At 27.5% G+C, this 12,918-nt stretch overlaps 1 protein-coding gene across 1 annotated transcript; it reads right to left on the reverse strand.

Annotated features, from left to right (window-relative positions):
- Positions 1-6,723: 6,723 nt before the first annotated feature.
- Positions 6,724-9,544, reverse strand: LOC100854279 (annexin D4-like). Its single transcript, XM_010648038.3, has 4 exons — positions 9,496-9,544; positions 8,904-9,082; positions 8,484-8,702; positions 6,724-6,954 (listed from the first exon to the last, which is right to left on the reverse strand). The coding sequence occupies exons 1-4, from the start codon at positions 9,542-9,544 to the stop codon at positions 6,724-6,726; spliced, it is 678 nt and encodes a 225-aa protein (XP_010646340.2).
- Between the last annotated feature and the right edge of the window lie 3,374 nt (positions 9,545-12,918).

Here is a 12,918-nt window from a genome sequence, read left to right on the forward strand (position 1 = left end):
CAAGTTAATCCATATTGAATACATGATCATATTATAATCTCACCCATAGATCAAAACCATTGTTTAAACCACTCAGGACTACTAAAAAGGAGTAACACAACATAAGACACAAAAGAATCAAGGTAATGAAATTTTTGGCAACTATAAGATCATGAAGGTGTGCTATATACATTTAACTCAATTTACCCATAAAAATTGATAAATTTAGTTTAACATTAAATAAATATGTTTAAATGTGATAATAATCTTTATATGTATAACCTTGGGAGCTTCATGAAAATGGAAAAGATAATTTTACTGATAGGGAATACACACACATGCATCTATATGGTGTATATATCCTCTACTTTTCATCTAGTATATTTTAAGTTATTTGTGGATTCATCATTCAACAATTGTTTTGACAGATACAGAAATAACATAACCAATATTAAACCTTATTTTAAGCTATCTGAAAAGTTTAATACTTTAAATTATTAATCATGCTTTGTGTGCCATCTAGAGAGACTTCATCATGTTGGTCGAATAGAGGTCCCTGTCATCTTGTGGGTCACTTGTTTGTATAATTAAAAAGGTATATGGGAAATTTCTTACAGTAATTTGAAAGAAGAGTATGGAAATCATATAAAGCAAAGTTTTGGTATCCTTATTAACAAAGGAATCCATCATGCATTGGGGCTTTTTCAGCTTTGTTAACATACTTGATGTAGCTCACTAGAGCAATCAAGGATATACTTAACACAAATTAAATCTTAAATGGCCATAACCTTCATTTGATTCAATAATTTGGAAGGAAATAGTAAAGCAGAAAACTTAAAATATGAAGCAAAAAATTAACAATTTCCTTGACCAAAATTACCCTCTTAGAGGAAGAACCAGGTCTAGTAAGTTTAGGCAAAAAAAAATGTCCCTTGGAACTTTAACTTTTTTTTTAATAAACATGTGAAAATACCTCTTTACCACCTTAGTATCAGCCCGTGCTTGACCACCTTCTGGCTTGTTCAATACAATGATTGTATAATGAGAAACAAAAATAAATAAATAAATAAAACAAAGTAAAATGAAACCCTACAAAGCATAAGTAGTTGACATAACTCAAATGCACAGAATTCTGTACACAGCAAACTAACTGTACAAACATGAAATTGTTCACATTTCAATTTTTGTTTTTCTCCCAAAGAAAAAATAAATAAAGATGTAACACCCCAAATTTATTTTGGGGGTAAGGTAGTAAAAAAAAAGTAATTAAATATTTTTAATAAGGGTAGAAAGGTCATTTTTTTCATTAATAGTCTAGGTATAAATTTGATTTTCTTCTTCTTCTTTTTTTCTATTTTTCCTATTCAAAAAACTCTATTAATCAAAAATAAAAAAATTGAAAAACGTAAGGTTAAAAGTTCGGAGGTTTAAGGTTTGAAGTTCAAATTTTTTCCAAGTAAGATTCTAACCCCTTAGATTAATATTTTAGATTCGTTAGTTAATTTTGAACATATTAGATATTCTTTAGAAAATTTCAATCTTAGTTTATTTAATTTTTTTTTAAGATCAAAATATTGGAAATTCAATAATATGGATTGATTTATTAATGGAAATTAGAAAATTTTAAGTTTTTAGATGAGTAAATCTAAATAAAAAAAATTATATGACTTATGGAGGCTGGAAGTATGTTATATAATTTATACACATATAAAGGTTTTGATGCATCGTACGCTGGGGTGGCAATTTGGAGGAAAAAAAAAACAAATAAAATAAAAACTATTTCGTAGGAAAGTTGTTAAAGTGGAACGTAAAGTTGTTTGGCTTGGAGTAATAGTGTTGAATGGTTGTAGTTGGTGGCTTGAAAGGTATTGAAAAGAATATATATGTATATTTTAAAAAATAATGAGAATTTGGAGGTGGTGGTTTCATCGCAGGAGGTTAGTTGCAGGTTTGTGGGATGTTAATTAAGTATAAATATATTATATAATAAAATATTAAGGATGCACCAAATTGTGTTTTTTTAGTAAAGAATGGTGAATATATATATATATATATATAAGAAATAAATAAATAAATAGCAAGAACCACTCTTGATAATTATTGCATAAACTTTCTAAGAAATAATAATAATAATAATTTGATACAAGGAATAGAAATAATATATTTTTAGGAATTTTAGTTTAAAATATATAAATATTAAATGATTCTTGGGAATGGATTTTTTTTCTTTTAGAAAAGACAACTTTTATGAAAATTTGGAAACTCACTCATTAAATTTTTATTGATTGGGAAGTTAAAAATAATATAGCTGATAAAAAAAATATCAATATAGGATTGTTTTTAAGAATTGTCAAACTTATAATTTTAGATAAATAATCAATAATAATAGTTATTTTTTTATGTTAGGTAAAGAGTAGATTCTTCAAAATTATATTTTTCTCCAAGGTTTTTGAAGATTTTTTTTTAGATAAAGGAAATTAATACAAACTTTATAAAATAAAATATTTTCTATATATATGTTATTTGAAATGTATAAATATTATTTTGCTTTTATACATAGATCAAATATATTTTTGCATGAAAAATATATTAGAACTTTTTTTTTGTTCATGATAGAACATATGGAGATATCATGCTTTCATAAATTTGAATAAATAAAATAAAGAATTTAACTCTAGTTTGTTTGGCTCATGTCAATGGGATATAATAATTGACCTTTACATTTTTGTGGTGGAGAATGTAATTAATTTGGATCCAGCCTCTAGGAGTTTGGTTAAAGGTTACTAGTATGAGTAGTGTTTGGTTCTATCCATTAGGAACAAATTTGAAACTGTCTACCCATTTGTAAAGTTCCACTTAACTAGACACTATTTGTTATTTGATAACTAAAATAAAATTATTTGAAATGTAATTGATTTGGATTTGATATGAAATGGTTTTGGTATATATGAAAATGTTTGATTAAACAGTTTAAAATGTAATAGCAAATTTGAACTCAAACGATTATACGAAAATGATTGTACCCTATATCTCTTATTTGCTCTTCTTTAATTGAACCACAATTTTTATTTTTTTTTGGTAGCTGAGTTTGAATTTCTAGTAGGGTTTTTGCATTGAAGCAACTTCAAGGAAGTAATAGATCTTTAATTAGATTCATGGAAGTAGTACTTGTGCGCAACATTCCAACTAGTCCTTTCTACACATTGTTAATGAGTAAAAAGTGAATACAATTCATACATGACTCTTTACCTATTTTCAGGACCTTGATCAGGGACTTCCAATCTATAGGTACTTGATACCTACATTGCATGCAAACATTTGGTGCATCAAAAACACTAAAAAATAATTTGCAAAGGTGAAGGGCCTGTTTGTTTAGTGTTTTCAAGAACTGTTTTCTGTTCTTGAAAACAAAAAACTCGTTTGGTTGAGAGGGTCGTTTTTGTTTTTGTTGTTTCCCGTGTTCTCAAAATGGCACTATTTAGAGAACAACAAAATGTTGTTTTCCCCGTTTTTTTACTGTTTACAGAACAATATTAAACAAAAAAAAACCATCTATTCTCCGTGTTTTTTTTTTCTTCCCGTTCTCATCTCTTCTCCAGCACAGTCTCAGTCTTGATTCAAGGTTCGTGAAATTTAAATCCAATGGCACAATAGCAAAGAGACCCCTAAAACGGATCCAGAAAACACAGGGAGCAAAAGAAAATCCAATTTTTTTTTTGTTTTCCTTGGGTTTTCGCTTGGATTTTCTCGGAAATCAAACGAGGATGAATTTTCCCGGAAATCGAATGGGGGATGGATTTTCTTGGGAATCAAACAGGGGTTGCAAAAATAATAATAATAATAATAACATGATTAGATTAGTACCTGCGAGGATTGAGAGTGGCAGAGGAAAATAGGGCCTTTTAGGGATTCTCTCGGCTGGAGGGCAACTTCAGAAAAGGGCTTCTTGATGCCGGATGGAGGGCAACTTCAGAAAAGGGCTTCTTGATGCCCGAGAGAGAGAGAGAAGTGGGTGTCATTTTTAATTTTTGGTTTTAGTAGAGATAAAAAAAAAAATTAACAAATCAAGAACAATTTTATCTCAATTTAATAGAATATGCTATAATTTTTAATAAAGTTAAAGATTAAATAAAAAAATATTAATAAAAATAATTTTATTATGTTTGATTTATTTTAAAAAAATATAAAAAAATATTTTTATTTTTAAATTAATAAAATAAATAATTTTTTTATTTTAAATGAACTATATATCTAAAAATTATTTATAAATTTATAATATAAAATTACTTGAAGAAAATATTTTATTAATTAGAAAAGAAAAAAAAAACATCTTTCAAACATGTCTTTTGTTTTATTTGTTCTAAATTTTTTTTTTTTATTAACTCAACCAAACATGTTTTTTTGTTTTTGAGAACAAAAACTGTTTTTTAAAATTCAGTTTCCAAACATAATTTTTTTTAAAAAAACACCAAAAACTGTTCTTAAAAACTGTTCTCAAAAACTATTTTTCAGAACAGTTTTCAAAAACAACAACCAAACAGGCCCGAAGTTTCCATAACCAGTACTTGTAGAAACTAGATTGTCTTGATTACTAGTAAAATTCTAATGATTTCAAGAGCACCCAATCCAATTGTGTTATTTGAGTATTGCATAACAAAAAGAGAAAATTTGACTTAGTTATACTTTGTGTGATTGTTTTGAGACTTGAAGGTGATCAAAAAGCCATTTTCTGATTAATTAAAATTTTGTGGTTAAAAATAATTGCTCATAGACTTACAGCAAAAACCTCACCAAAATAATAATAATAATAATAATAAAATAAAATTTGTGGAAAAAAAAATCTTCTGTCACAAGATACTAATTTTTAATCACAAATTAGTTTGTGGCAAAACCTCATATTTGTTGTAGTGGCATTACAAGGATGGAATAAGTAAGTTTTCTTTTTAATTTTTTTTTTTGCATGCTTGTTAATGCATTGATCAATGCGACTAAGGTTAAATTAGTTGGATCTACATCAACCTTAGAGCTTGAGTTGATTTAAAATATCACTTAATTAGATTGATTAATGTACAATCCAAACTTAAAAGTAGGGTTCAGAGTTTATGATTTGGTTCAAAGAAGAAGTTGGCCAATTAACCTAATGCCCAAAAGGCCATTTTTTTTTTAAAAAAAAGAAAAAAATATGCTATGAAGATAGGTTTTTTGAAATTAAATGTTATTGTCACGCACTATCCTTAATCCAAATAGAATATTATTATATAACCATGCTTCAATCAATTAAAAGACATGCTTTGGAACTCAATCATACTAGAATTAATGATTTATTAAAGTTTCACTTCATAGGAATGCCACACTTTTTATTAGTACAATTGCTCTTGCAAACACTGGAAAATAAAGCATAAGTAGAGTTTGATTCAAAGAAAAAGAACAAGTTCATTAAGAGAGGCATTTTTATTCACTTCATTTAGCTAGAGCTCTTTGGACCAACGTGACTAAGAAATCTTTATAATTTCCAATAGCTACATCTTCAATCTTCTTGGCTAGAGGAGTTCCATATTGCTTATTATATTCCTCAGCAATGTCCTTCATATCAACATCAGTTCGGGTTACAATAACTCGAGTTAGGGCTTCTTGTTCATTCTTGGTTGCATTAGCTTTCATTGCTGAATCTAAAATCTAAGATTAAAAAGAAAAAAAATAGTTCAAGAAATGCTTTAACAAATAAAAATAAAAAGATCATTTTTGTAATGTGTTATAGTGAATTTATCTCACCTTACTGAAATACACTTGAGGAGCACACAAGCAATAAATTGTGTCCTTCAAACCTGATTCCTCACCGAGATCCTAAATAAATTAAATAAGGAGGAATTATATTAAAATGAATATTTTTGAAAGCTAATTTGAGGAAAAATGACTTCTAATAAATATTACAATGAAAAGAATTGTTCAAAGCAACATGAGAACGAGAACTACTGTCCTACTTATTTATTTATTTTTTCTAAAAAGAGAATTTATAAAACAAAAAAAAGAATAAAAATAGAGGAAAAAAGCTGCATAAATAATGTTCCATGGTTCGAAATAATATGTTTTTCCTTATAATTTGTATGTTCATAATTTTATGTGTTAAACTATTAGCAAAGTATATATTTCAATCTAATTACTTCTTAGAATGTATTTGGTATGTGAAAATAAGGAAAAAAAATCATAACATCATGTAAAAGAGAAAAATCAAAATTTGAAAAAGATAGAATTTTGCATCCACAAGATTGAAAATTTAATTTTATTCCTATATTTAATAAATAATTTGGAGTTATAAATGAATAGAAAATGGAATGGGTTTTTTTTTGTTCCTATTCTAGTGTGTGAAAAGCTAATAATAGTATAGGAAAAAGGATGAGAAGGAAATATAAAAGAGGAAAAAAGAACAAAGAAAAAAAAAAAAAAAAAAAAAAGATACGGTAACAAAGAAGGATAAAAGATACTAACTTTAAGTCTAATATTGATTAACTTTCACATTTTTCTTTTCACTTTATTCATTTGTTAATGTTTAAGTAAAGAATAAAAAGTGCCTTTGATAAGCAAGAATTAAAAAAAAAAGAAATAAAAAAATTATTGGTATTTTTTTTATCTCTATTTTTGAAATAAAATAATAAATGAACTGTGGAATAGATTTCCTATTCCCATTTCATATTCTAATATTTCAAACATGCCCTAAGAATTTACAAATATAATATCATGACTATGTTATACCTCTACAATGTCCCTGTCGAAATCATAATAGTAACATTTGAAGACCTCCTTGAGATGAGGCTTGCTTCTTGTTGTTAGAATCCTTACAATCTCTTCATCCTTGATTAGCATCGTCTTATCACCATTTCTAACGGCTTTATTAAGTTTTTGAGCATCCGATTCAATTGCCGCATCATTCTTTCGTGATCCTTCATATCTGTACGAACTTACAAGTGCTACCAAAAACTGTTGATACAAACAAGGATTAAAATATCGGTAATCATGGATATATCGATACTTAGATTTTATAGATATATCAAATATATCGGGGACATATCGGTGAATATTTTATAGTAAAAATATAATGAAAAACTAAAAAATGATAAAAAAATAATAATAATACATATATTGAAGTTATTTTAATGATATATATATATATATATTATTTAAAAATGTTAATAATTTTATTTATAAATTTATATTTTTATTATATTTAATTACTATAATTAAATTTAACTTATTTACAATAATTTTATTTTCATTAATTTATAATACATATATACTAATAAATTTTATTTTATAAACAAATAAATATGTAACATGCATCTTATGAAACCAAGACCAATACAACTTTATTGGCAAGTGACTTAAATTCCATGCAGAATACAGGGTTCAAGTCTTGGTGGTGTGCTTTGGGTGAATAATTTTTCTAATGTTTGTGGAAAGGATGCTCCCATCTCATGCATGAGGTGTGGATTGGGTTACAACAAGAATGCATGCTTTTGACGGATGGATGGATGGTGTGGGCTGCAGCAAGTTGGGTGGGATGCTTTTGAGGCCCATTTCAAAGCTTAAATAAAAGGAAAAAATAAATAAATAATTGATAAAATTTAAGAAACACTTTTAAAAATTTGAAAAATCACTTGTAGTACTTTTAGAGAAATACTTGATAGAATATTTTTTAAAAAACACTTTCAAAGAAAATACTTTCACTAAAAATATTTTGAATTAAAATACTGTTAAATGCATTTTTTAACAATGTATTTACAATATTTTTACTTAAAGTGTTTATAGTAAAAGTATGTTATTTACAAGTGTTTTTAGATGATTTTCTAATTTTTTAAAATATTTTTAAAATTTTTTTAAATGATTAATTTTTCTTTAAGAACCATTTTTTTTATATACTAAAAGTACCTTCTAGAAATAATATTAAACACTCTAAGTTACCTTTCAAATATGACCAAGTTACTTTCTAAATATGATCATCTTATCTAATTATGATCACATTAATTCTCGATTGGTTCCTTAATATGACTATATATATGACGTCTCATAGTACCCTAACTAAGACTGCACCACATAAAACTCCTTTATTGAGAAAAGACACAATTATAGGACTTTCTAAGAGTCCAACTAATGGGGTTTTAAGGCTCAAAATAGGTGGCTTGAACCCAAAAAAAGTTCCAAACTCCAATATTAGTAGAAGAGTAGGCTCAAAAGATTATTTGCAATTGCATATCCTTATGCCCAACCATCATTTATGGAAAAAATATATGTTAGAAAGGAAGACGAATGCATTTTTCTTAAGAAATAATTGGTCAAAATGCTTCAATAAATTTATAAGATAGAAATTCTCTTCACTTTATAAAAAATTGCATAACATCTCACTAATCCAAGTCAAAGTTTATTTTCAAATATAATAACTAAAAATATGATCATATACTTCAAATATCGTTTGATGCATTTTTTTTTTTTATACTAAAAGTGGTACTAACCTGGCGTTGGATGCCTTCAACTCGGCAAGCAACGTCTTCCTCGATGGATTCACTGTAGAGGGACTGGTATGCTCTCCTAGCTCCCAAGAGCTCGTCTGATGATCTGGTGCATGCAAGTTCAATGAGTAGGCCATATGCTTGACTGCCTCTTTTCAAAGCCTTCCTTGCCATGCGAGCATCTCTTTCCCAAGGATGCATGGTCCATTGCACCACAGCATCCTGACCACAAAAATGTTAAAAAGACTTATCATATTATTGCAAAAACCAATCTTAAGTAATCTTTAGTCTCCCTGTCTTTTGTACTTCCATTGTAATATTTGTTTTTTTATAAGAATTAATTTTTTTATGATAAATAATATATAAATATCTTTAATTTTATATTAACATAAATATCTAATTTTGTATTTGATATATAGATACCTTAAAACGCATAAATTCCCTTTTTAGAAATTTAAGAAGAATTTCTTCCCATATCTCAAACTGGAAGCGTTCATCCTTCAAAAAGATGCAAGAAGTTTCATTCCTAAAAGTTGACAAGTGTTCTGGTTGCCATTTTACTAAGATCTCCAGCATTGATTTCTCGTCAACTCCCAATATTCCTGGAAATGTAAATCAAGATTATTTCAACCTTCTAATAAATATCAATAATGAAAGAACAAACAAACAAACTGAAAAATGTTTGAATATGGGAATTATGTAACATTTGCTCTCCAGATCTGATATTGTATCTAAATTCAAAATTGTTATATTAATTTGTAGACTGTATTCATTAACCAGTGGGGAGAAAAAACTATAGTGTAAATTGCAAAAAAAGAAAAAAAGAAAAGAAAAGAAAAGAAAAGAAAAAAGTTTCATATGGGACATGAGATCATATGTAATCATCCTTACTGTCACAAATTTTCACTAGAATTATTAAGAAAATAATAGATGAATGAGTAGAAAGTATATTGTAAAAGAAGGTAGTTGTTTGTGATTTAGAAAAAAACAAAGTTAAGAGAGAAGGAGAAATTACCAGAGTGAGAACCATAGAAAGACTTTGCGAGAGCATCTACCGAAGACATAATTGTTTTCCCTTCTTTCTTTGTTTGTTTTTTCCTTCTTTTGATGGAGGCAACAAGAATGGTGTCTTTCTTTACCTCCACCATAGCATTAATTTTATAAATAAGCTAAAGGGGTATATAGCGTAAGCAGGACCATGAGACTAAAAGATAGAATGACTTGTGGGAGGGGGGAAAGGTCTTAATTGTTTGTTGTCATCATAGTGTACTTGCATTCATTTATGGGATTCTTAAGTTATTTTTGAAGTTTTATCCACTTTTAAGACTTGAATCTTTTTAATTTGAATTTGAGCTAGACTTGAGGGTGGTTTTAGCTTATGAAAAATGTTAAAAATATTAGGGCTCCTTTGAATTTGACAAGGAGGCTTTTGGTCTATAGCATTTTTTATAATAGTACTTCTAGCTACTACACTTATTTTTATAGAGAATTATTTAATGTCTACGTAAATTAAAAAACAGTAATTTTTATATTATTTTTAGTAATATTGATTTTTTAGAAGAAGCATTTATCGATAGTACTAATTTAAGAATCGTTTCAAGTGATTCTTCAAAAATTTTAGAATAGACAATAAAGGATTTTTATTCCCCAACAATAATGGAAATACTATGTATTGCTAATTTAGATTATGAAATAGCAAGAGAAATTTTGACACTCATAAATGTTGACTTCTCTAAATGCATTCATGAAAGTTAAAGTTCAGAATAGACAATATTTATATATAGAATTCTCAAATTAGAAGGATAATTTTTTTTTATAATTATTAAAAAATAGAAAATATATGCATAAGATAACAATGAGATATATACTCTAACAAAGAATCTTGTAAAGAGGTTTCAAAATTTTGAATTATTTGTTTATTAAAGGAGCTCCTTAAGAGGAATATTCAAAAGAGGTTCCAAATTTTAAGACTTTTAACATGTTCAAGAAATCTATATTTATGCCAAACTAGCTCTTGGAGAAGGGCACATTATCTAGCTTGGTTAATTAGAAGTGATAAGAGGTTCCAAAGTTTAGAATTCTTCTCATATTATAGAAACCATATTTTATTTTATTTTATAATTTCTTCGAGAAACATTTCCATCAAAAGGTACAAGAAAGTATTTGACAGAAGTGTCTTTGCACCACTTTTTTTTTTTTTTTAAATAAAGATTCGAGAAAAATGCAAATGTATTGTTTACATGTAATCATTTTTTTGACATAAAAAAGTAGAACAACCTTCAAAATTAAGTAATTTCATTATCAAAACATTCATGAAATTATTGTAGATTCCATTTAAGGGACTAGAGGTTTAGAGTATTTTTAGAACATTGAAATAGAAATTAAGAATGAAAATTCATTTTATTTTCTATTTACTACTGTATTTGGATTACTACTTGTTCTCACTGAAACTAAAATCCATTCTAGCCAGGATTTTAATTCCCTTTATTCTACATAGTATTTTAATTTTTCTTTATCCCCATTCTTATTCCCATTCCTATGTAACTAACTTACCCTTACTTTTCTTAAATAGTAAGAGAAGGTTGATTTTTTTTAAAAATATTCTCATTTCAAAGTCAATAGGCTAACTACTCTTTGTTTCTTGGCTAGGAGGAAAGAAATCTTTTGAGTTACATATTATGTATCCTTAACCATTTTTCTTCCTTGTGAAGCAACTATATAGCTTTGACAAAGACTTCCATTCAATGGTGAAGAAAAGAAATGTGCTTCTATGTTCATGAAAAAGGATACCCACTTGTGCCTCTCTTTGTCTTTGTCTTTGTCTCTCTACTAAAATGAATAAAGTAGATCTAATACAATTACAATGGATGACGTTGAGGATTCTCATAAGAATGACGTATTGGCATAATGATCAAAGAACAAAATAAAGTTACTAATCTGTAAATATGAAAAAGAAGCAACATATTATGAGAGTCATCTACACTTCAACTTTAACCGCATATTTTGCTTTAGATAAGATATGTAGGTTCTTAAATGATCTTTCAAGTTGATTGAAACATCGCTTTCAACATTAGAAAAAAATTAAAAACAAAAAGAAGAAAAAAAACTAAAGAAAAAATCACAATTTTTATGCTTATTATTTATATTTCTTAGTTAATATAACATATTGGTTAGGCAATTTTTAGTAAATACATGATAAAATATAATCAAATTAGCTAGAATATTAAATTGATCTTTTGATAATTTGATTTTTAGGTAGGTAAATGTTTCGGTGGTTAAATAATATGATTTTTAGGTTGTAAATGTTTCGGTGGTTAAATAATAATAATAATAATTATTATTATTATTATTACTATTATTATTATTATTATTATTATTATTATTATTATTATTTTTATAAAGATTAGGCCAAAAAATTTCTTATTATGGGTTATGTCACACCCAAAAATTTGAGAACATGACTTAATCTATACTCAAAATCCTACCATGATTCCACACTTCAAAATATGATTAAGAAGAAGAAATAATCACGTTCATGTGCATAACCACTAGATGTAAAATAGAAAATTTTACATCTCATCACATTGAACATCAAATGGGAGAGCTTGAGAATAACATAGAATAGAGCTCAAGTAATAATTAACTTGTCACACACCAAAGTTTAATCCATGGTACATCATGATAATATAAATAAGTACTTTGGATCTGATGCCCAAAGACATGTCTATGCCTCCTATCACATCCACATGGGATCTTCTTAAGTTAGCTTTCACCTGTTTTAGAATCCCAATGGCATCTCCTTTAAGGCTTTCACCCTCACCTTTGCCACCATTAATTAAAGAGCAGGAACCCACCTTTATTGGTACTAACAACCAATGGTTTCCAACATCTCCAAGGCAAAACCTTTATCAATTCCAAAAATTCAAACCTTCATAACCAAAGAGATACCTACCTATTTGGTTCCTCAAGGAACCATCCTTGCTCAAGGTTCAAGTAGTAGCCCTACAACAAACCATGAGCTGATAAGTGTAGCCTTGCATTAACCCATTATAGTATGCTTGAGCTCAAATTCAACGGTTACATGCATGAAATATGTTAAAACAATACATACTTAATGGAAATCCATGAAACCAAATTTTGGAAAGGTAACCAACGGATGCTTAATCTTAAAACAAAAGCTACCCTACCAATGGTGAAAATCACCAAAAATCAGTGACTAAAGTAGTTTCTTTTTCCCGTGATTCAATTGATTTAGGTGTTGCAGGTAAGTAAATTCATGGAGAAGAAAATGCAATGGAGAAAGATGAGGAGTGTTGGTGAGCTAAATTATCTAGTTTAATTCAAGTTTAAAATTTTGTTTCCAAACATTACCAGATCCACTCTACATACTTCACTGAGACTATATTGGTCATTGAAGATTGAGTTCATCAATTTATGT

This window comes from Vitis vinifera, chromosome 17 (assembly GCF_030704535.1).
Source record: "Vitis vinifera cultivar Pinot Noir 40024 chromosome 17, ASM3070453v1".
Lineage (NCBI taxonomy): Eukaryota > Viridiplantae > Streptophyta > Magnoliopsida > Vitales > Vitaceae > Vitis > Vitis vinifera.